The sequence below is a fragment of the Mustela putorius genome, unplaced genomic scaffold (assembly GCF_011764305.1).
Source record: "Mustela putorius furo isolate JIRA1106 unplaced genomic scaffold, ASM1176430v1.1 tig00003850_pilon_pilon_pilon, whole genome shotgun sequence".
Classification (NCBI taxonomy): Eukaryota; Metazoa; Chordata; class Mammalia; order Carnivora; family Mustelidae; genus Mustela; species Mustela putorius.
In genome coordinates this window covers 15,968,445-15,992,431 of record NW_025422002.1, presented here as the reverse complement: position 1 = coordinate 15,992,431, position 23,987 = coordinate 15,968,445, and the positions used below count along the sequence as shown (strand labels likewise).

At 43.7% G+C, this 23,987-nt stretch overlaps 1 protein-coding gene across 2 annotated transcripts; it reads right to left on the bottom strand.

The window, feature by feature from the left end:
• Positions 1 to 493: 493 nt before the first annotated feature.
• HMCES (5-hydroxymethylcytosine binding, ES cell specific) lies at positions 494 to 23,328 on the bottom strand. Of its 2 annotated transcripts, XM_004738627.3 has the most exons (7): positions 23,168 to 23,327; positions 22,433 to 22,638; positions 10,674 to 10,817; positions 10,078 to 10,203; positions 6,318 to 6,499; positions 2,611 to 2,803; positions 494 to 1,165 (listed from the first exon to the last, which is right to left on the bottom strand). In XM_004738627.3, the coding sequence occupies exons 2-7, from the start codon at positions 22,613 to 22,615 to the stop codon at positions 929 to 931; spliced, it is 1,065 nt and encodes a 354-aa protein (XP_004738684.1). In that variant the 5' UTR covers positions 22,616 to 22,638; positions 23,168 to 23,327; the 3' UTR covers positions 494 to 928. The 2 variants fall into 2 exon arrangements, with proteins under 2 accessions (XP_004738684.1, XP_012910552.1); XM_013055098.2 differs by lacking the exons at positions 10,078 to 10,203; positions 10,674 to 10,817 and having other exon boundaries at positions 23,168 to 23,328.
• Between the last annotated feature and the right edge of the window lie 659 nt (positions 23,329 to 23,987).

Genomic DNA, 23,987 nt, shown 5'->3' with positions numbered 1-23,987 from the left:
ATGAGGCGGGGCAGATGATCAGCCCTCTAAGCAGCCTTGCTCCGAGCCCCACGTCCATGTCACCTTCTGTGCCATGCTCTGCCCAGAGGCTGGGAATCTGGATGGGGTTTGGTGGGCTGTGACTGGGGCTTCTCCTCAACCAGATCCTATGGTCTCCGTGGTCAGTACAGGTTCTTGGCCTCTGTGCCCCATCACCCCCACCCCCAGCCACGCCCCACATCCCTAGTCTCAGGTTGGAGCAAGCACTCAGCTTGGTTTTAAGCTAAAGGATTGACAAAACTTCTCAATACTGAGTGAACAAAGGCTCAACAAAGAACAACCACTCCCCTCCCCACCCTCTCGACAAGCCTTTCTGCTGTTTCCAAAAAAGCAATTTCCTTCACAGAAAGCCCTAGTGCTCCATGTTTGTGACAAAATCCATTCCTTAGGACTGATGCCAGGAGAAAACTGTAAGACCCAGAACTTCCCCTGCAGCAGCATTTTCTGAAATGTAAACAGTTTATCAAATATAATTTATTCAGAAACAAATACAATGTTTTAAGAACTTAATTCCAAAAGGGTGACAGAATCCAAAAGCTGAGCAGAAAACAGCCTTCTGTGAGCCACTGGTACTCCAGTCTGCTGGCAATACTGAGAACTGCCAGCAAGGTCTAGCACTGAGAGAAGGCTCTACCAATCATACCAAGTATAAAGGACCCTATGAATTACTGATGCTGGTGGTCCCTTACTCTTCCCAGGCTGCCCATTTGCTCTACTCTGGGTTCCTGGTTGCAGCCAGGATAGCCACTCACTCATGAATCCACAACTGTCAACTAACACTCCGTTATCTCATCCAAAAGCAAATCTACACACGTGTAACACTAGCATCTGTTATCTGCAACAAAATTTAATGCAGCAAACCATGGTCTTAGTCTCTGAAAATCTGGTGTTACTGGTTGTGAGGCCGCTTGGCTTCAGGCTCCTCCTCCTTCTCCTGCTTCAGCCATCGCTCCAGGAGTCCTGCACTTCCTCTCTTGGTGGGGAGTGGGCTCTTTTGCAGGAACTGGCTGGACCACTGGGGCACATCTGACTCTGCCTTTGGGGGCGTTTTGGGCTCTTCCTTTTTGGGGGACTTTGTGGCCAGCCATTGCATCATCTTCTGGCTACTACCACTTGCCTTGAGCTCCTAGGAGAAAGAAGAAAATGTTCAAACCACCCAGCTCAAGCTTTTGGGAACAGGCCAATGTCAAGGGAAGAAACAGGGTAAGAGGTATTAGGTACTGACCCAGGCTTGGAAAATGTTACTGAGAGCCAGATGGAGCTCACTGGTCAAGAGTGAGGAGAAGGGACGAGCAACTGAGTGTGCTCCAAGGAGTGCAAGGGTTAGGGAGGAGCTCTTAGAGCAGGTCTCAGAGATGAGATGTGTGGGACCAGTCAGTCAGAAAAGAGCTGACAGGCATTCCAAACTGGTGCATTCTCACAGGAGAGGGTAATTAAGTGTGACCAGGCTAAGTGTTGGGAAATGAAACTGGAGAGGTATGGCTTCAAAAAGTCACCATGATTAAGGATTCAGCTAAGGCTGAATACACTGACCTGTTTCCCCACTGTGCAGCCTGTCCTTGACTGGCACTGTTCCCTCCTGCTCTCCACACCTGCACTCTAACCCTGAACCAAAGGTTTTGAATTCCCATAATGCCACTTCTCCAGAATGGGAATTCTTCAGGAGTAAAGACCATGGCAGAAATGGGGCAGTGTCTAGTACACAATGAATGTATATCATTACATTTTTACATTTTAGAGACATCTAATGAATAAAAGGATCAGGACTGCAGGAGTTTGCAGAGAACTGAGACCAAAAAACAAAAAAACCCACGATGACACTTAGTATGAAAAACTTAGAAACTTTCAGAAAAATGGGGAATTAGCTGTTTTGTAATCATTATCTGTAACACTTCTCAGGCATTCTAAGAAGTCTATTCTTGGAACACTCAGAGCCATGGCCTACTTAAGTCCCTCGGTGCCACCTGGAAACAACTGGTATTCCTAAAGCTTTGCTCTGTAACTTCTGTTCCCACTGGAGGTCTTTGGTCTGTTCACCTTCCCTTCAAAACACATCTAGATGTTTGCCAATCCTAAAAAGTTAAAGTTCATGTCAGGAATGTTCTCAAATCCTCCTGAAGGAGTAAAAGGATTGGAACTCCTTCAACTTGTAGTTGGGAAAGCAGAGGTACAGGAAAGAGACAAAAAAACCTCCACAGTTGCAGACAAAGATACAATTATGGACAAGGGCTCCTTTGTCTTACAACCGCCCTCTAGATGTGGAGTCCTCAAACATGGTTTATCAGACTCACTGAAGCAGCTCTTAATGACACAGAAGCCTAAGCCCATCCCTGAATACTGACTCAGTAGGTCTAGATAGGGTCCAACATTTTACATTTCGAAAGTGCTCTCCTAAGGAGTCTGAGTCACAGCCAGTTTTGAGAATAATGCTCTCCTGATCTTGCCACACATAAGGAAATGTGAATCTTGGATGATTTAAATTAAAGCTGATTGTGAAAGGCCATATCCTAAAAGAAAAAGATATTCTGACATAAGACAGAAAGCTCAGAAAGGATCGTTAGAGGCCCCTACCTTTTTGACCAGTAAGTTGAGAGGAGCCAGACATTCAGGAGTGTTGTTTCGGGTGTTGTTCACCACGCAAGAGACTGGATGGAAGGTGATGTTCTCTGTGGGGTGGATTAACTTCAGAGCTTCCTGAGTCGAGACCTCACCAAAGTCAAGCCATTTAGAGACTTCCTCTTCTCCATCTAATATGGCAGGCATCCTAACCAGCGAGGTAGAGACATTAGATGGGAGGTAGAGGGAGAATACGGACAGAAGGGACACCTGAGTCAGCACAAATCATCCTAAGGAGAAACCTGTCCTCTCTCTACACCTCATGTGCTGATTTGCTGCCATGTGCTCCCTGACCACAACTTGACAGGGCATGAAATTCGACCCTATAAGAGCCAGCTTACAGTTTTATGGCAAAGACAGTGCATAGTGTTATGACTGGATCCACTGCACTCCAATGTACATCCTCATTGGTGAACTTTCTATGATGACTCAGCCTAGAATTAAAGGGAAATTAAAAGGAAAATCTGCCTATCAGTAATAATCTCTAGATTTACAGTAAGAAAGAGCTGTTCACCTAATTGTGAACTCTAGGAAACTATGCCTTAGAAAGCAAGAATGCTGCTGCCTAAGATGACTCCTGGTACCCATGGAGATGTTAGGAAAAGATCCTGTTTGGTTTTCAGTTTATGTCCTAGGCCAATGCAAAGCATGCTACACATTCGCTGATGGGTGGTACAGTTCATTTTAGGAGATAAATGCAGAAACATCTATTTTAATAATTAAAAGTGATAACTTCAACAAATTAAATGTGTACTTTAAAAAATACTTTACAAAATTGGGGCACCTGTGTGGCTCAGTGGGTTAAGCATCTCACTCTTAATATCAACTCATATCATCTCAGGGTCATAAGATAGAGCCCCATGACAGGCTCCACTCTCACTGGGGAGTCTGCATGAGGTTCTTTCCCTCTGCCTCTCCCAGCTGCTTTCTAGCTCTCTCTCAAATAAATAAATAAATCTTTTTTTTTTTTTTAAGATTTTATTTATTTATTTGACAGAGATCATAAGTAGGCAGAGAGGCAGAGAGAGAGGGGTAAGCAGTCTCCCCGCTGAGCAGAGAGCCTGATGGGAGGCTTGATCCCAGGACCCTGAGATCATGACCTGAGCCGAAGGCAGAGGCTTAACCCACTGAGCCACCCAGGTGCCCCAATAAATAAATCTTTAAAAAAAATTTAGTCTCGGGGCACCTGGGTGGCTCAGTGGGTTAAGCCTCTGCCTTCAGCTTAGGTCATGATCTCAGGGTCTTGGGATCGAGCCCTGCGTCAGTCTCTCTGCTCAGCGGGGAGACTGCTTCTCCCTCTCTCTCTGCCTGCCTCTCTGCCTGCTTGTGATCTCTCTCTCCGTCAAATAAATAAATAAAATCTTAAAAAAAAAAAATTTAGTCTCTGAAATCCAGAAGCGTTTTCTGATGAATGGCATCTCTGCATTGTATTACAGTTCAGTTGGAAGTAACTGGAACATTTTACTTTTCTTTTTTTATAAATTAGTTATTTATTTGATCGAGAGAGAGAGAGTATGAGCACATAAGCAGGGGAAGTGGCCTGCAGAGGGAGAAGTAGGCTCCCAGCTGAGCAGGGAGCCCAACACAGGACTTGATCCCAGGACCCTGAGATCATGACCTGAGCCAAAGGTAGACACTTACCTGACTAAGCCACCCAGGTGCCCCATGCTTTATTTTCTTGGCAGTGCATAAAATAATGTTTTATTAAAAAAAAAAAAAAAAACAACCAATTGTGTCTTAGATTAGATGAAACAGGAATTTATCTTAAATTAGCAAAAAAACCCACGACTATATCACATGAAAGTATAATTTCACACAGAATGCTTAGGACAAGGCTAAAATAGATAATCCTATTTTGTGCAACACTACATTCTTTTCAGCAAAACATTAAGTATCACTTCTGAGGGCACTCAGATCTGGCAAAACCTGTTAAAGTGTTACACACATATAATCTATTATGCCAATGCTTGCTTTTTTTTTTTTTTTTCAGGATCTAGCTCAAAACATGTGAAGCAGTGCATGTAGGTGGAAAATTTTTAAGTACTGACAAGAAGCCCGAACTATTAGAGCATCTTCAAAGTAAAAAGAGAACATGTGATATCTCCTTAGCAACAGACATAAAGGAATGAACCAGTGACAACATCGTGAAAATAAAAGGAATGTCTATGGCTGCAACAACTTCAAGAAGTATCATGAAGTCAGTATCAATCATATCTAAAGGAACAGAAACAATGAAGAGATTCTTTAGCATATGGACTGAATGACAAACATGAAAAAACTGCTTTTTCAAAAAAAGAATGCATTATTTATACATGAAGACCTGAAAGACCACAGAAGTGGCTCCTCTGAGTGCTCGTAATAGATGGCTTGGTGGTTTCAAACGGTGATGCAATTTCCAAAGCTTTCAGTGTCAGAAGACATGAGCATGGATGAAAATGCTGAAGAATTTTCAGCAGTTAGTAGAGAAGGAGGCTATATGCTGGATCAAAATGTTCAATTTTGATTAAATTTGTATCTATTATAAATGCATGCCTTGAAGCAACATATCTTTCTTTCTTCCTTCTTCTTCTTCTTTTTTTTTAATATTTTATTTATTGGGGCACCTGGTTGGTTCAGTCAGTTAAGTGCCTGCCTTCAGCTCAGGTCATGATCTCGGGATCCTGGGATGAGCCTAATGTCGGGCTCCCTGCTCAGCGGGGAGCCTGCTCTCACTCTCTCTTTCAAATAAATAAAATCTTGGGGTGCCTGGGTGGCTCAGTGGGTTTAAAGCCTCTGCCTTTGGCTCAGGTCATGATTCCAGAGTCCTGGGATCCAGCCCTGTATAGGGCTCTCTGCTCAGTGGGGAGCCTGCTTCCTCCTCTCTCTCTCTGCCTGCCTCTCTGTCTACTTGTGATCTCTGTCTGTCAAATAAATAAATAAAATCTTTAAAAAAAATAAATTAAATAAAATCTTAAAAAATATTTATTTGAGAGACAACAAGAGCACAGAGGGAAGTGAGACGAAGCAGACTCCCCGCTGAGCAGAGAGCCCTACATGGGGCTCAATCCCACAACCCTGAGACCACGACCGGAGCAGAAGGCAGACACCTAACCAAGTGAGCCACTAGGCACCCCAACATTTCCTTTACCCAAGATTATGATGGGAGCCAGAGGCACCCAGGTACCCACTGAAGGAAAATTTCAAAGGCAGAAAAAAATGCCCCAGGATTTAAAGCCACAAAACATCACAAATTTTGCATAATCTTCTCTCCATTTCATGATAGCTTATAAGCTACAATTTCTCTGACACTCATTTTCCACCAGCAAATTCTGGAACTTTCTAAGGTAAAGTGCCATATTTAATGTAGTATCTATGTAGACAAATGTGACACTATTTTTAATAAGTCCCTATTACTTTTTAATATGTTCCTGATATATTTTTAGGTTTTGTCTGCTTTTCCCATAAGTTACTGGGTTTTCACTGTACAGTTTGGCATAATGTAGTGACTTTTAGGAATGCATGTCATATTATAGCCAAACTGACCATAACTATATTTTGTAAAGCGACTGCTACTCTAAATTTGTGCATACTGAAACACTGGATCCAAAAGTTACTTATCTAAAAGCAGAGTACAAACCCTCCGCTGACCCCTTTTGGACCCAGGGATACGAACTGTGACTTGCCTAGGGTGAATGTCATTCAAGCTTTTGCAGGAATCTACTGTGATGATGGTGTAGGAATACACGAGGTCTCCTCCTTCTGGGGACTCCCAGCAGTCAAAGATCCCCGCCATTGTCAGCAGCCTCCAGTTGTCCCAGACTTTCTCCCAGTGCTCAGGACCGTCCACAGTGCCAACACTACCTGACTGGAAGCAAAGTATGCGGGCAGATTAGATACTCAGCATCCCCCTCATACACATAGGTTGGCTACTACTTAAGACTTAAAGCAATCATTTTGCAAGTACTTCACCCCATGTATTATTGCTATTATTATTTTTAAATTTATTTTACAGGCAGAGATCACAAGTAGTCAGAGACATAGGCAGAGATAAAGATGGGGAAGCAGGCTCCCCGCTGAGCAGAGAGCCTTGATCCCAGCACCTTGGGATCATGACCTGAGCTGAAGGCAGAGGCTTTAACCCACTGAGCCACTCACGCGCCCCAGTTTGATGGCAAGTACCCACTGAAGCTATGGATTTATGGCTCAACAATTTCAGAATACAAACCAACATCACCAATGGGCATTCAGGCCTTCTACAACTCAGCCCATCATTTTAGCTTTTACTAATAATTTTAATTTGAACCAAACCCAGCTATCTGTAAATGAAGCCCTTGTGCAATTTTGGGCCTTTTTATCTTGCTAGAGCAAATTCCTCTGCCCAAAATATCCTGCCATTTCTCATCATGCCAGCTCCTACTTGCCATTTAAGATTCAGTTCAAAACCTAGAATACAGAAAGCAAGTTAGAGTACCCCCTCCACTCTAACAGTAAGAAAAAAGCTAGATAATTTACAAAAATCATAACTTTTCATTTTTATTATTTTATCTTTATTTTTTATTTTCAAGCACCACGGGAAGCCCACTGCAGGGCTTGAACTCATGAACCTGAGATCCAGACCTGAGTCGGATGCTTAACCATCTGAACCACCCAGGCACCTCCAAAATCACAGCTTTTCTTAAACTCATCAGAAAACTGAGTTCACTGGGCAAGAAACTGGCATGAACTTTATGGGAAGACAGGGGCCTCCAAGGGATCAGAGAAACTTAAGCACTGGCTTACTGGTGGCAACAGGAGGAAGACAAGGCCTTCATTCAGATAAAATTATTACCAAATTGCTAAAAGCAGTGTGTGGGCTAGCCTGAGATCCCAGAACCCCTGAGAGCTGTAGACATCCAGAGAGTTTGCATTAGCTTGCAGATTCTTCTCCATGAACTTTCCCAGCTGCTCACAAGAAAGATAGGGGCAGAGCAGAAGACTAGAGAAAGCCTTCCATGCTGGTGCATGCCTAGAGGAGGGGAGCTCTCTTATATCAGGAAAGGCACAAGCCTCACCCAATCACTTCTCATCTAAGAAACAAAAGCCTTGAGGGGCCAGGATATGGGTAATAAAGCCTACTGCCCCTAAGATACAGGTAAAGAATCCACTGAGTCTGGGGAAGGGTTAAAGAAAAATCCTTCTACTCCCCTAGGAAAGGAGTAGGATCCCTAAGAAAGCCTGGGCCTGACAGCCAGGGCCACAGATCTGCCTGAGATGGAGGCTGTATGAAGACATTAAAGAACACTCTCCCACCCTTTAGATGAGTAAGCACCACCTGGACAGCAACAGCAGCCTAATTCTAGGGAAGAAGCAAGAGCATAGAGAGATCCTTTCCAAAGCACAGGCCTAAAGGGAGGTACTAGAGCTGAAGGAAGCAGGGCTAGAGAAAACCCCTCTGGAAAATCACCCTTACCCTGAACACAAGATGGCACAGAGAAATTTAAAGCCTGTAGTGAATAAAGGTAATTGTAACAACAAAAACCAGTTCAACTCCTGATAAGATCCACTCAATCTCACACATTAATGGCCTATTAGAAGGGTAAGTGTATCCATTTCCAGACATAAATATTATTCATCTCAGTCTCAATGTATACCAGTCAATCAAAAATTACAAGACAAATAAAAAAGCCAGAAACCCCAATGAACCGCCAAGAGATACAGAAATCAACAGAAGCAGACTCCAGATATTTCTTTTCCCAAATACTGAAACTATCAGAAAGGGAATTTTAAAGAAGTTTAATTAATAAGCTAAAGACTCTTGTAGAAAACATAGACAACATACATTAACAGAGAATAAATCTTGGCAAAATAAGAAAGACTTGACAAAAACTAACCAAACTACAGTACAGAGAAAAATAAAATACACAGAAGAAAAAATTCAAGAACTATGAGACAGGGTCGCCTGGGTGGCTCAGTGTTTGATCCTCTGCCTTTGGCTGAGGTCATGATCTCGGGGTCCTGGGATTGAGCCCTGAGCTGGGCTCTCCGCTCAGCGGGGAGCCTGTTTCCCCTCCGTCTCTGCTTGCGTCTCTGCCTACTTGTGATCTCTCCCTCTGTCAAAGAAAGAAAGAACGAAAGAACAAACTATGGGACAATATCAAGTTGTCTAACGTGTAATTAGAATCCCAGAAGTGAAGAGCAATGGGTAAGAAGAAATACCTGAGTATATGATGGCTGAAAATTTACCAAAAATTATGAAAGACACAAAGCACAGATCCGAGGGAGCTCAGAGAACATGTCAAACACACAAACACACACATGCATAAAAACTATACACTCAAAAAAAACCAAAACAAACAAACAAAAAAACTACACACTCATACTCAGACTGCTGAAAACCAAAGAGAAAATCTTGAAGGCATTAGGCAAAGAGAAGTGGTAGAAGCACACATTACAAACAGAAGAAAAAAAGACAAGAAATTACAGTAGACCTCTCAAAAGAAACTAGAAGAGCCAGAGGCAATGGAGTATTTTTTTTTTTAAGTGCTGGAAAAAACACCCCAAGAACTGCCAACCCAGAATTCTATACAAAGTGAAAACATCACTCAAAAATGCAGATAATGATGTCAGGAGCTGGGGGCAGAAAATGATTAAAAATGGGCACGAGGGAGAAAAACTATGAGAGACTCTTAACTACAGGAAACAAACTTGAGGGTTACTGGAGGGGAGGTGGGCGAGGGGTACGGGGTAATTGGGTGATGGACGTTAAGAAGGGCATGTGATGTGATGAACACTGGGTGTTATATGCAACTGATGAATTACTGAACACTCTATCTGAATGCTACATGTGAAACTGATGATGTACTATATGTTGGCTAATTGAATTAAAAAATGGGCATGGGGTTTCTCTTTGGGGTGATAATAATGTTGTGAAATTAAACAGGATGGTTACCCAACATTTTGAATGCTAAAACCACTACATACTTTAAAAGGGTAAATTTTAGGGGCACATGGGTGGCTCAGTGGGTTAAAGCCTCTGCCTTCTGCTCAGGTCATGATCCCAGGGTCCTGGGATTGAGCCCCGCATCGGGCTCTCTGCTCAGCGGGGAGCCTGCTTCTCCCTCTCTCTCTCTCTCTGCCTGCCTCTCTGCCTACTTGTGATCTCTCTCTCTGTCAAATAAATAAATAAAATCTCTTAAAAAAAAAAAAGGGTGAATTTTATTAAATGTAAGTTGTATCTCATGAAGAGAATCATGATGATTAAAAAAATGAAGTAAAAAAAAAAATGAACACTTTGAATATACTAAAAAAAATCACTGACTTGCATACTCTAAGAAGGTGAATTTCATGGTGAATTATACCTCAATAAAGCAGTTATTTTTTTAAAAAGTTCTGAAAGAAACTTTGGATTATCCTTTCCAAATCTATCCCCTTCCAAATACCAACTGTGAACACTGTTGACAGTACCTCTTCTGTTTTTGCTTGGGGGAAGTAGATGAAATATGGCTGCCTTTGGCTATTAACCTGACATCGCTGCCACTCATAGAATCCATCTGCTAAAACGACACAGCGTCTTCCCTTTCCGAGAGGTACCTGAGGGAAAATGTGATCAAGATAAGATTTTAGTGACACAATGTGTCATGGACTTCAGTTAAAATCTCAGGTCACCAATGTATGCAGACTTTAGAGCAGTTATTTAATTTCTCTGTACCTCCTTTTCTTATATAAAGTTACCACTCACATAGCTATTGAAAAGATTAAATAATATACTCCAGCCCCAGCTGCATTAATTATAAGTGCATGAGAACCTCCAAGTGAAGACTGTCTAGTTGAAATCAGTCAACCTACAGAATATGAGAAATAATAATAGTTTTGTTTTAAACCACTAAGTTTTGGGATGACTCATCATGCAGTAATATATATTAACAGCACTCAACATTATTAGCAACTGGGAACACACTTTCCAGGAGAACCTTATTTTTTTCCTCAGGTATAGAAGGCACTAACAGCTCTGCTGGAAAAAAGACCAGAGTATGTGCCTTTTCCCTAGACTCACTACCTACCTTGAAGGAACGTTTCTCCATTATGGTATCACTACGACAGTTGGAAGTGTTGAACTTCAGCTTAGAAGGATCACTCTCCTTGAACCAAGATGGAACCAATCCCCATCGCATGGGAGCAATGATACGTTCTGATGAGTCTGCATCCTGTGATGGGAAAAGGTTAATATCCAGTGGAGATAATGAAATTTAGAAAACCAAATGTGGCACATGCATTACATTACACTGAAATACAATATTATACAGAGATTATTAAAAGGGAAAGATTCTACTTGAGAAAAATTTTATTTAATGTATTTCTTTCAGCAGTTTTCTTAAAAATAAAGATTTTATTTATTTATTTGTCAGAGAGAGAGTGAGCACGAGCAGGAGGAGTAGCAGGTGGAGGGAGAAGCAGGCTCCCTGTTGAGCAAGGAACCCAATTCAGGACTTGATCCAGGACCCTGGGATGATGACCTGAGACGAAAGCAGATATTCAACCGAATGAGCCTCCCAGGCATCCCTTGAAAACAATTTTAACGATTTATCACGATGTGAGTAACTTGGGTTCTTTAGCATTTATCAGAATATAAGACATAATGCTTGGGTAAAGTGGGGGATACAAAGAAGTTTAGTCTCTGCAAACGTTTACTTAGTGTCTTGTATGAGAGACATGCTAGGCCTAGCAGTTCATGCGGCCCAGGTCTCAAGAAGCACATGTCACAGACAATAATACAATGAGCTACATGCTATGATCAAGGCACACACAGGGGGCTGTGGGGCACATGCGAAAGTGCTTAACCTCAAAGGGCTTGCACCATAACATATAAGGCCACAAAGACATTAAAATATTAATAATTTGAGATACAATAGGCTAATGGCCATATAAGTGGTACATATGAGGAGCAGCAAAGGAGTTCAGTTCCATCTCTCACTGTGAGAGATGGATCAGAGAAGTATCAACTTCTTAGAAGGGACAGAAAGGACAGGGGTGGGGTGGGGGTGGTTCTTAAATTAGATCCCACAAGAGGTACAGAATGCAGACAAAGAAGAGATGGGAGGGAAGACTAGATATGAAATTAAATGAACAGGGGTGCCTGGCTGGCTCAGTTGGAGGAGCATGTGACTCCTGATGTTAGGGTTCTAAGTTTGAGCCCCTCACTGGGTATAGAGATTATTAAAAGCAAATACACTTAAAAAAAAGAAAGAAAGAAATTAAATGAACAAAGAGGCAATGTCAAGAATGTGTAGGAAGTCGTTTTATGCAGAGAAGTAATAGCAAGCCTGAGGATGCTATTTTTAGAAGAGCTTGCTTACAAGGTTGGCCCTCAGCATCTGGGAACTTGGATTTTTTAAAGTTTTCCCCTTTTCCCCACTGACAAGGATGGTTTGGTTTACTCTGCCTACCTAGTCTGTGCAAAAATGAGGTTTAGGTGATTATCTGCTTTCCTTCTGGGAGTGTGGAATTTTGGTGCTTGCTAGGTGGAGTACCCAATAAAAACCTCAGGCTTTTGGGGGGGCTGGCTTAATCGGTAGAACTTGTGACTCTTGATCACAGGGTCATGAGTTTGATCCCCACATCGGGTGTGGAGCCTATTTAAAAAAATAAAACGGGCACCTCAGTGGCTCAGTGGGTTAAGTGTCTGCCTTTGGCTCAGGTCATGATCCCAGGATCTTAGGATGGAGCCCTGCATCAGGCTCCCTGCTCAGCTGGGAGCCTGCTTCTCCCTCTGCTTGTGCTCCCCTCTCTCAAATAAATAAAATCTTTAAAAAAAATATATGGATTTAAGGATTTATTTTTTTTTAAGGATTTATTTATTTTAGAAAGAGAGAGGAAAGTGCATATGCGACTGGTGGGGAGAGGCAGAGGGAAAGAGAGAGTCCTCAAACAGACTCTGCTGAGCATGGAGCCCAACTCAGGGCTAAACTCCAGGACTGAGATCATGATCTGAGCCAAAACCATGAGTTGGCCACTTAACAGATGGAGACACCCAGGTACCCCTAAAATAAAATCTTTAAAAGCAAAATGGAACAAAGCAAAGCAAAACAAAACAAAAAACCTTGAACTTTCAGTTTCTAGTGGGTTACCCGAGACAGAAACACTACACATTACTACATTTTTCACTGCTGGAGAAGGAACATGCCTAGTATATCCCTCCTCACAGGAAGGAGGGAAGATAAGGAAGCTTATGCATGGATTTTTTCCAGATTCCTACTGGTGTCTTTTTCCTTTTTTTTTTTTTTTTTTTTTAAAAGATTTTATTCATCTATTTGACTGGCAGAGATCACAAGCAAGCAGAGAGGCAGGCAGAGAGAGAGGTGGAAGCAAGCTCCCCCCTGAGCAGAGAGCCCAATGCGTGGCTCAATCCCAGGATCCTTTAACCCACTGAGCCACCCAGATGCCCTGGTGTCTTTTTCCCTTACTGATTCTATTATGTATCCTTGCACAGTAACAAACCTTAGCCATAATATGCCTTATATGTTGAGTCCTTCCTAATGAACCTCCAAATGTGGGGATACCCTTGGGGGACTCTGACACATGGTTGTTAAAAAAATTTTTTTTTTAATTTTTTTTTTAAAATTTTAATTTTTTTAAAAAAGATTTTATTTATTTATTTGACAGAGAGAAATCACAAGTAGATGGAGAGACAGGCAGAGAGAGAGGGAAGCAGGCTTCCTGCTTAGCAGAGAGCCCGATGCGGGACTCCATCCCAGGACCCTGAGATCATGACCTGAGCCGAAGGCAGCGGCTTAACCTACTGAGCCACCCAGGCGCCCCAGTTGTTAAAAATTTTTGATGGGTAACTGGCTCCTTGAGAACTTGATGAAAACTACAGATTAAAATGCCTACCTGTGCATGCACACACACACACACACGCACGCAGGCACATACACAATTACATATGTTGTAGTACACTACGGGTTGGAAGACACCATGAGCAGACAGTGCATTCTAGGTGCTACCATAGTGGTTTGGGGGTAAGGATATGGTGGGTCTCATGATGGTAGTAGTAAGAATAAAAGACATCAAAAAACAGACTAAAAATAAAACTGTGCTGGTAAATGGAAAAAGAGAATAGGACAGATTAAATTTTTAAGCCTAGAAGAATGAGCATAAGAGAAAATTCTGAAGAAGGACTTGATTTGGGAAAAAGATCATGTGTTGAATTTCAGATAATAGTGGGGAAGTCTATTGCAGTTCTTTGTTTTGTTTTCTAGTTTGTAGCTGTAGGAGTTTAAAGAAATGGTTGCAAAATCTTTGATACTCTTCTCATTGAGAGGTGAAGTGTATGTTTCCTTCCCTTAAATCTGGATGGGCCTGTGATTCACTTGTAACCAACATAATGTGGCGCAAGTGACTCTATATGATTTCTAAGACAAGGTCATAAAATGTATGTCAGCTTCTTCTTGCTTGCAGAGACACTGCTTCTGAAGCACTGAGCTGCTAAGTAAGAAATCCAGCCATCCTAAGACTGTCACGCTGCGAAGAAGCCCAGGCTACATGGAGAGGCCACATGTAAGTGTTCTGGTCAACAGCCAAAGTTGAGAACCAAAGCCAATTGCCAGATAAGTGAGTGAAAATATCTCTAGATCAGAGGTTGGCAAATTCTCCTTCCTTCCTCTCTCCCTTCCTTTCTTTTAAAGATTTTATTTGTTCATTTGAGAGGGAGAGACAGAGAGACTATGAGCAGGGGGGGTAGCAGAGGCAGAGGCAGAAGCAGATTGCCCACTAAGCAGGCAGCCAGACATGGGGCTCGATCCCAGGACCCTGAGATCATGACCTGAGCCCAAGAGAGACGCTTAACTGACTGAGCCACACAGGTGCCCCAGCAAATTTTTCTGAAATGGCCAGATATTAAGTATTGTAGATTTTGCAGGTCATATAGTCTCTATTACAATTATAATATAACTACTGTTACAGGGACAAAGCAGCCATAGATAACAGATAAATGAATGGATGTTTTTGCGTTCTGTAACATTTACGAAATGGTCAGAGGGCCCTAGTTTTCTGATTCCTGCTCTAGATGATCCTAGCCCCAAATAACAGGTCTTCTCAGGTGAAGCTCAGACTTCAGGGAAGAGACAAACCATACCTGTAACACCCTGTCCTCATCCCTCATTGGTGAATGGAACAAAAAGGCTGTTTAAAGTCACTAGAATAAAATCCAAGCTATTTATTATGTCCAACAAGCACTGAGAGATATGGAATTAAAGCTTAAGAGAGAGGAAGCATGGTACAAAGAATGGGTCCACAAACTTTTTCTGTGAAAGGCAGAGAGTAAGTATTTTTGGCTTTGTGAATTCATATAGTCTTTGTTGCAATGACTCAAGCAACTCAACTCTACTGCCTTTAGTTATTATGAAAGCAGACAAAGAATGAAGGAGCATGGCTGTATTCTAACAAAACTTTACAAAAACTGGCAGGGGGCTAGATTTGATCTGAGGACCAGTTTGCCAGCCCCTGGTATAGAGGAAAGAATAAAGCCTTTGCAAGAAGACCCTGATTCAAAAATCCTGTCTCTGCTACTTATGAGGTTGGACTAGTCTCAACTTCCTGGACCCTCAACTTTCTAGATCTATAAAAATAGAGTGAACCAATACCTACCTTGCAGGATCATTTAAATACATGAAATAAGCACACAAATTATAGTTTATCATCTTTCTAAGGTTAGAGTTAAAAACAAATAGTAAAATTTTCTATGTGAAGGTAATTGTTAAAGCCGTGAGGATAAAGTTTCTTAGAAAGTAAATTGGGGCTCCTGAGTAGATCGGTTAAGTGTCCCAATTCTTGATTTTGGCTCAGTTCATGATCTCAGGGTCTTGAGACTGAGCCCTGCATAAGGCTCTGTGCTCAGCAGGGAGTCTGCTTGAGATTCTCTCTCTCAAATAAATAAATAAACTTAAAAAAAAAACCCCACGATTTAATTAATTTATTTGTCAAAAAGGGAGAGAGAGCATAAGCAGGGGGATAGGCAGGCAGGAGGCAGGCTCCCTGATGAGGAAGGAGCCTGATTGATGCAGGATTGGATCCCAGGACCCTGGGGTCACGACCTGAACCAAAGCCAGATGCTTAACTGACTGAGCCACCTAGGCATCCCCCCAAAAAATAAATCTTAAAAAAAAAAAAAGGTAAATCAAGCACAGGATTTAATCTGGGGGGGGGTACAAAAAGAAAACACAGTAATGAAGGAAAACAGAATCTAAGATAAAAGTACCTAGAGAAATGAAAGCAGAATGAGAAAGAATGAGTAGAAAGAGAAAAGTCAAGAGGATGCAATTCCAAGAAAAGAATCATCAGCGGTGGTTCTGTCTCCAAAGGGCTTCCCTTTTGTATAAAGCTAATTGGTTACCCCCAGTGTTCCTTGTAAAAATCCTGTCCTGTTTCTTCTCAAACTTGCCTGTATCAGATAATCCCCTTCTCTCTCTCTCTCTCTCACACACACACACACTCCATTCTCATTCAGGCAGTTAGGTTCTACAAAAGTCACTGCAAACACTGAATTTGTGAATACTGGAATTCTGAACTGCTGCCCTTTTTTTTTGAACTGCTACTCTTAAGGGAAATACAGGGTTAGGTTCCCACCTGCCTACGGAGACATTTTTATCAACTAAGCAGTATACAACCTTGTTCTGTATCTCTGTTTGAATTCATGACCAACAGCACTGTAACTCATGCCTGAATGATGTTTATCTAATACGTTTTTCCCTATAAGTCATATTACAACCTTCTTGCACTTAAGAATACAAGCCAGCACTTTAGCATAAAGTTATGGTTGGGGGCAATTTTATTTCTTACTATTTTAAAGATATGTACATATGTATATAGCATGTATGTAGTTTTGACGGAGAGAGATACAGTGAAAGAGGGAACACAAGCAGGCAGAGTGGGAGAGGGAGAGCTTCCCGTGGAGCAGGGAGCCCGACATGGGGCTTGATCCCAGGACCTTGGGATCATAACCTGAGCTAAAGGCAAATGCTTAATTACTGAACCACCTAGCGCCACATGTGGGGACAATTTTATTTATTTATTTTTAATTTATTTTTTTAAAAGATTTTATTTATTTATTTGTCAGAGAGAGAGCGAGCGAGAGCGAGCACAGGCAGACAGAGTGGAAGGCAGAAGCAGGCTCCCTGCGGAGCAAGGAGCCTGATGTGGGACTCGATCCCAGGACGCTGGGATCATGACCTGAGCCGAAGGCAGCTGCTTAATCAACTGAGCCACCCAGGCGTCCCGGGGACAATTTTAAACAGTGAAATCACCAACAAAATACACAGGAATGCAAAAAAACATAGTACTAAATCAACTCCAAGAAGGGTACTTGTTTACAACGTAAGAGCTAAAACAAGAAGGTAGAGCTTTGCTGGGAATGTGTACATTGGGTCACTCAAAATTTCCTCTACTCCATGCGTTCATGAATGGCTTCAAAAACAACATGAGTATTATTTTGGGGAATATAAATAATTTTAGGAAGCAGGCAAATCTGCAAACTTGAAATCTATGAATAATGAGGATCAACTGTGTATGTATGTGTATGTGTATGTATATATGTATATATGTATATATGTGTGTATTCTTCCCCCTTAAAGACAGAGGAAGCCTGGGTATACTATATGCCAAGAGACAGGAAAAACAAAAGCAATTAATGAGTATGCAGTGTAAGGAAAAGACTACCCTAGAAGAAAGAAATGGTAGCATAACTGAACTTTTTCTTTTTTTCTAAAGATTTTATTTGATAGAGACACAGAGAGAGAGGGAACACAAGCAGGGGGAGTAGGAGAGGGAGAACCAGACTTCTTTCTGAGCAGGGAGCCAAATATGGGGCTTGATCCCAGGACCCCAGGACCACGACCTGAGCAGGAGGCAGAGGCTTAACGACTGAGCCACCCAGGTGGCCACAAAACTGAGCTTAACAGGAACTTGCTCTCTGGTGAGTTACAGATAAAGACTATATCAGGAGTTGTTGTCACACGAAGGAAACTTTATTTGCAGCAAATAAGAAGGGGGTAAATGGAGATGGGGGTGGTGGTGAGCTTGTTTCTTTTATTTAGAATTAGGATGAATATTTAGAAAGGGGAGCTTTATCATCTCATGTAAAGGGAGACATAAGGGTGTGTAAAAGTGACTTTAAGGTTACACAGATTTGCCTCTAACACTTCTTATGTTATGTTAATGAAGCCTGTGGTCCAACTAGGGCGGAGACTTTAACATAAGGAAGCAGAGGTAACTGTAGGATAAGGGTAAAGGGTCTGTGCGCAGGCTCTGAAAGGTACAAACTGGATGGGGCTTGGGGTCATTATCTCAGGTAAGGAATGCGGGACCTTGTTTATTTCTGAAACAGCACTGGGGAGTTTTACCAAGGATCGGCTCTGATAAAGCTAGAGGCTATTTCCTGACCTGGTAGACACTGTTTAACATTCCCTTTGTTCCTTTAAAATCCTTAGCTATGGAGTTTTGTTTGTTTGTTTGTTTTGGTGGTAATTCTGACACCTCCTGGGAAGTTTTGCAAGAAGTGAGCTTTGGCAGGTTGCCTAGGTGGTTAAAAGTCCGAATCTTGGCTGGGTTCATGGTCTCAGGGTCATGAGGTCAGACTGCACTCAGCCAGGAGCCCCTCTCTCTGCACTCCCTCCCTCAAATAGATAAAGTCTTTATTTTTATTTATTTTATTTTATTTATTTTTTTCTAAAAATTTATTTATTTATTTATTTGACAGAGATCACAAATAGGCAGAAAGGCAGGCAGAGAGAGAGAGAGAGAAAGGGAAGCAGGCTCCCTGTTGAGCAGAGAGCCCGATACGGGGCTTGATCCCAGGACCCTGAGATCATTACCTGAGCCGAAGGCAGAGGCTTTTAACCCACTGAGCCTCCTACGCGCCCCTATTTTTATTTTTTAAAGATTCCACTTATCTATTTGAAAGAGAGAGATAAGGAGAAGGCACAGGCCAGGTAGGAGCAGGAGTGGGGCGAGGGAGAAGCAGACTTTCCACAGCGGGGAGCCTGACTTGGGGCTGGATCCCAGGACACCGAGATCCTGACCCCAGCTGAAGGCAGATGCCCAAACAACTAAACTACCCAGGTGCCCCAATAAATAAAATTTCTAAAAAAACAACAAAGCGTGTGCTCAGGTAAGTAAAGCCAATAGTACACAGATTGCAGAAAATAGCTGGGGGCCTAAAATAACTAGTCTCTTATGTCATGATAGCTATGTCTCATTTAATTTTTCTGGGGACTCAACTATTCTTTTTTATAGCAGGGTAGAAAATGTAAATCCAAGTGTTAATCTCATCTGAGATAGGAGGAAGATAAAGAAGGTTCAGGGCTTTTGGGGCAACTGGATGGCTCAGGCAGTTAAGAGTCTAACTCTTGATTTTTGGTTCAGGTTGAAAATTCTGGGTTGTGAGATCAAATGCTTTGGGTTCTGTGATCAGCGGGGAGTCCGCTTGAGATTCTCTCCCTCTGCCCCTCCCCATAGTAGTGCATAGGTGTGTGTGCTCTGTCTCTGAAATAAATCATAAAAAAAAAAAAAAGAAAGAAAAAAGGAAAGAAACAGCTTTTGTGAATCCTCTGTTCAAGAATCAAGCAGAAGAGCCCCCTATCCAAAGCATAAATGAGATAACATTATACAATGGTCATCTAAATGATCTTTGATCAGGAATTTGCAAGACAATCACACCCTAAATTTGATATTCTCAATGTGCAACTTTGACAAACTTTCCCCACCACCAAGATCTAGCAGGGAGAAAATGGGGTATGCTACTGGCATCTGGTGGGTAGAGGCCAGTAATGCTGCTAAATATTCTGCAATGTACAGGACAACATCCCACCCAAAATGTAAATAGTGCCAAGGTTGAGAAATCCTACTTTCCAAATCCCCCTGATCATCATCTTTAATGTTAGTTAGTATGTTCACTGGACAATTCTAAGCCAAACCAAAACATGAGGCTGCCCCCTTCTGGGAACAATAAATAGAAAGTGGCTGAGAGGCCAAAATACTGAAAATATTGCTCAGTATTAGTCATCTTTTCTTTCTTCCCTTTTGGACTTGTGACCAGAACAGCTGGTAGAGCTGGGGTAGATAAATGAAAGAGGAAGTAATTTGCAAATCAGAGGTTTCAAATGCAAATGTGCCACACATGCCAGCCATTGATGGTATGGATTAAGGAACAGCTATAATGATTCTAATTTTGTTTTATAATTTACAGGTAAGAGACACATGGAACCTCATATATTTATTAAAATTGGGAAACCCCAGCAATTTTTAAAAAAAGATTTTTATTTATTTATTTGACAGAAATCACAAGTAGGCACAGAGGCAGGCAGAGAGAGAGAGAGAGAGAGAGAGAGAGAGAGGAGGAAGCAGGCTCCTCGTTGAGCAGAGAGCCCATTTAGGGGCTCAATCCCAGGACCTTGGGATCATGACCTGAGCCGAAGGCAGAGGCTTAAACCCACTGAGCCACCCAGGCGCCCTGGAAACCTCAGCAATCTTTTTTTTTTTTTTTAGATTTTTTTTTATTTATTTATTTGTCAGAGAGAGAGCGAGCGAGAGCGAGCATAGGCAGACAGAGTGGAAGGCAGAGTCAGAGGGAGAAGCAGGCTCCCTGCAGAGCAAGGAGCCCGATGTGGGACTCGATCCCAGGATGCTGGCATCATGACCTGAGCTGAAGGCAGCTGCTTAACCAACTGAGCCACCCAGGCGTCCCAAACCTCAGCAATCTTAACAAAATTTGTTAGATGTGTGGAGTCAAAACACTACACTAGTAAATTCATACCACTGATGGAAAGAGGGGGGGTGGGGCTATGTTTGCTAGGGGCTCCACCTTCTCCATTCCTAGTTCTAGGAAGCACCCACTTCCTGGGTGCTTTGGACCACAGTCCCAGCTCTGTCCCTTCACTTACTGGGTAACCCCAAGACAAGTTATAATATTTCTACACTTCTGTCCTTACATCTGTTAAATTTTTCTTCCAGCTAACATTCATTCTATAAATCTAAAGACGTGGTATTGAGAGAACCAAGGCTAAAAAAGGCACATACATTTAATCCGTCTCTCTTTTCACTTCAAATAAGGCCTTCCTGATTTGTTTCAGGAAACATGTTTTATTCTTTCCTTTTCCAGTTAAGGTTTCCCCATGATATTTATTTTTATTTTCCTCTCAGTAAAAAAAAAGTTTATTAGTTTCTTTCTTTTTTTTAAAAGACTGTATTTATTTGACAGAGAGAGAAAGACATCACAAGTAGGCAGAGAGGCAGGTAGAGAGAGGGGGAAGCAGGCTCCCCGCTGAGCAGAGAGCCCAATGGCTCCATCCCAGGACCCTGGGACCATGACCTGAGCTGAAGGCAGTGGCTTAACCCCTTGAGCCACCTAGGTGCCCCAAGTTTATTAGTTTCAAAAGGGAAGGATGCACCCAGTAAAAATAGCTCAAGAATAAACTATTTCATGTACAGGGGTTCATTCAACCGGAAAGATCAACGTTTGGTATGCTTACTTCAAATATAGAAATGAACCGTGACTATAATATTATCACAAGAATTCTGACAAGTAGCAGGGGTACAGCCGACTTTATAAAGTGATTTAAGTATTATGGATCAAATAGAATAAAAATCCAGGATGGAAATAATCATGATTTTTAATAACTTTTCACAGACATTTAAAGTGCTTTAAGATACGGAGAAGCCCTTCCAGGGCACAGTCTGCTGAGCGCCTCACTCTTTGTTTCAGCTGGGTCCTGATCTCAGGGTCCTGGAATCAAGCCCCTTCTGGCTCCCTGCTCAACGTGGAGTCTGCTTGGGATTCTCTCTCTCCCTCTGCCCCTCCCACTTGTGCTGTCTCTCTAAAATAAATAAGTAAATAAAATCTCAAGATAAGGGACGCCTGGGTGGCTCAGTTGGTTAAGCAGCTGCCTTCTGCTCAGGTCATGATCCCAGCGTCCTGGGATGGAGTCCCACATCGAGCTCCTTGCTCAGCGGGGAGCCTGCTTCTCCCTCTGCCTCTGCCTGCCATTCTGTCTGCCTGTGCTCGCTCTCTCCCCTTCTCTCTCTCTGATAAATAAATAAAAAATCTTAAAAAAAAAAAAATCTCAAGATAAAAAAATAAAATGCTTAAGACATGGAGAAACCATTCATTTCTGGAATTAAGCATTTTATTTACTGCATGCTAGCACTGGTGCCCATGTGCATGCACACATGCCCAAACACACGTTCAGGAGATAAAGAACCAAAACATGATCATGAATTACTGGTCACTCTAACACTACAGAAGAAATACTGTAGAAACAGTGAGTGCAATTTAACTTCAGACAACCAAACCAACCTCATCAGTTCCTAGCTTTAGTAAAAGACACACATCAACAGAAGCATAAAAAAATGGGAACTTCCATGTTCACGGAACACCAAGAGGGGTTTCAGATTGAGCTAGTCTTAATCCTGCCCTAGGCCTAGAGATTCTGGTTCATCTGGCCGGATATGGGGCATGGAAATCTTTTTTTTTAAGATACACTAATGACCCTGATCATCAGTGAGGTTTGAAACATGCGATCCTAAAAAGCGTATTTAAATAGGGGGTTCAAATAAATTTGGCGCGCATTCCGACGAGCCCAAAGAACAGGACCTCATCTTCTAAAATGAGAAAATGCTGATCAAACTTCTCTTTGCAGTGAGGTCGGAAGTGGTTCTCAGCTGTGGGGTCAGAACCCGTGCGCAGAGGCTGAGCGCGCGCCAAACCCAACCCAAGCGGATGAGCATCCCCCGTGAGTCCAGAAGCCGGCCCCGCACAGACACCAGCGCTTACCTTCTCAAAGTGCAGCCGCGACAGAAGCACTGGGCTGCTGGACTGCGGGCTCTTGTTGTACGAGGGGCAGTACTTGTCGGGGTCCTTCCACTCGGGGAGCCGCTGCCGGCCCTGCCGGTCCCGATAGGCGCACGCTCTGGCCAGCACATCTTTAGGCAGGTGACAGGAGGTGCGCCCGCACATGGTCGCGCGCGGCCCGGCACGGCCTAAAGACGACAGCACGGCGGGGCGGTCGCGCTAGCTCATCGTCTCCAGACCGCAGAGTCGCCGCGGCTGACCGTGCCAGCCTGGCCGAGACCCGACGCGCTTGAGGGAGGCGGCCCCCGCGAGGGGCCATTCTTCAGCTGAGGCCCGAGGCGGACCGAGGCACGGGGGCGGTCTCCGGTCACTGCCGGACCCTTTCCGGCCTCAGCGTCCCGGCCCCGCTCCTCCTGCTCACCTCCCCTGCTCTTCTCGCCTTCGGCACCGACTACAGCCCAGAGGCGGGGCTCCCGCCCTCCAACTCCAGGACTGCAGCCCGCGCCGCCAGGACATCGGCTCTCCCGGCGGGAACTCGGTCTGCTCCTCAAGGCCAGGGCCTCCGCGCCACCGCCCCTCCTCACGTCCAGCTCGGCCCGGCCGCCCGCCAAGCCTCACCTCACCACACGTCCGCCTCCGCCCAGCCGCCAGCCCCGCCTCGCCTCACGTTCACCTCGCGTCCACCTCGGCCCGGCTGCCCGCCCAGCCTCACCTCACCTCGCCTCACGTCTCCTAGGCTCGCCCCAGTCCACCTCGGCCTGGCAGCCGCCCGTCCCGCCTCACTTCACGTCCACCTCGGTTCGGTCGCCCGCGACGCTCTCCTCTCGCAGGCTCTCAGACCCAGCCGGCCCGCGCTTCGCCGTCAGGCCCCGCCCCCAGCGCCGTCGGCCCCGCCCCCACGCGTTGGGAGGTTCCCGGGGCGTCCGGCGCGCCCGGGAATTTGGATCTTCTGAAAGGACCCCAAGAGAAGGCTACGACTGGCTGTGGGGACTCCCAGCTCTCCTCCAACCTCGCCGGTTAAGCCCGGCTCCCACGGCCAACCGCAGGAACCGGCTGGGGCCGGCTTATCCCCGCTGGGCTGGCAGAGTCCCAGGGAGCGTGAGGTGCCCGTGTCGATACCGCAGGAACCAGAACTTAGGGCATCAGGTCGTTGTAGGGATAGAAGGAAACATTCTCTTTACTTCGCAGCGAGGGCAACCGCCTCAAGAGCTTTGGGGCAAAAATTGAGAAACAATCAGGAAATCTTCCATGAATCACACAAGTCACTGTCATACTTAAGTGGGCACCAAAATGCGACTTTCCAGGGTTTTCACCTACTGCTCCACCCTCAAATCTGAATTTTTTTTTAAGATTTTATTTATTTATTTGATAGAGATCACAAGTAGGCAGAGAAGCACACACAGAGAGAGGAAAGGAAACAGGCTCCCTGCCAAGCAGAGAGCCCAATGCGGGGCTCGATCCCATGACCCTGGGATCATGACCTGAGCCGAAGGCAGAGGCTTTAACCCACTGAGCCACCCAGGCACCCTCAAATCTG

Excerpts from the sequence above, each read along its gene's own strand:
- HMCES (XM_004738627.3), bottom strand. The coding sequence starts at position 22,615 with ATGTGCGGGCGCACCTCCTGTCACCTGCCTAAAGATGTGCTGGCCAGA. Across the intron at positions 2,804-6,317 it reads TTGAATGACATTCACCCTAG|GATGCCTGCCATATTAGATG; the intron begins GCAAGTCACAGT and ends CTCGCTGGTTAG. Across the intron at positions 1,166-2,610 it reads TCAACTTACTGGTCAAAAAG|GAGCTCAAGGCAAGTGGTAG; the intron begins GTAGGGGCCTCT and ends TCTTTCTCCTAG.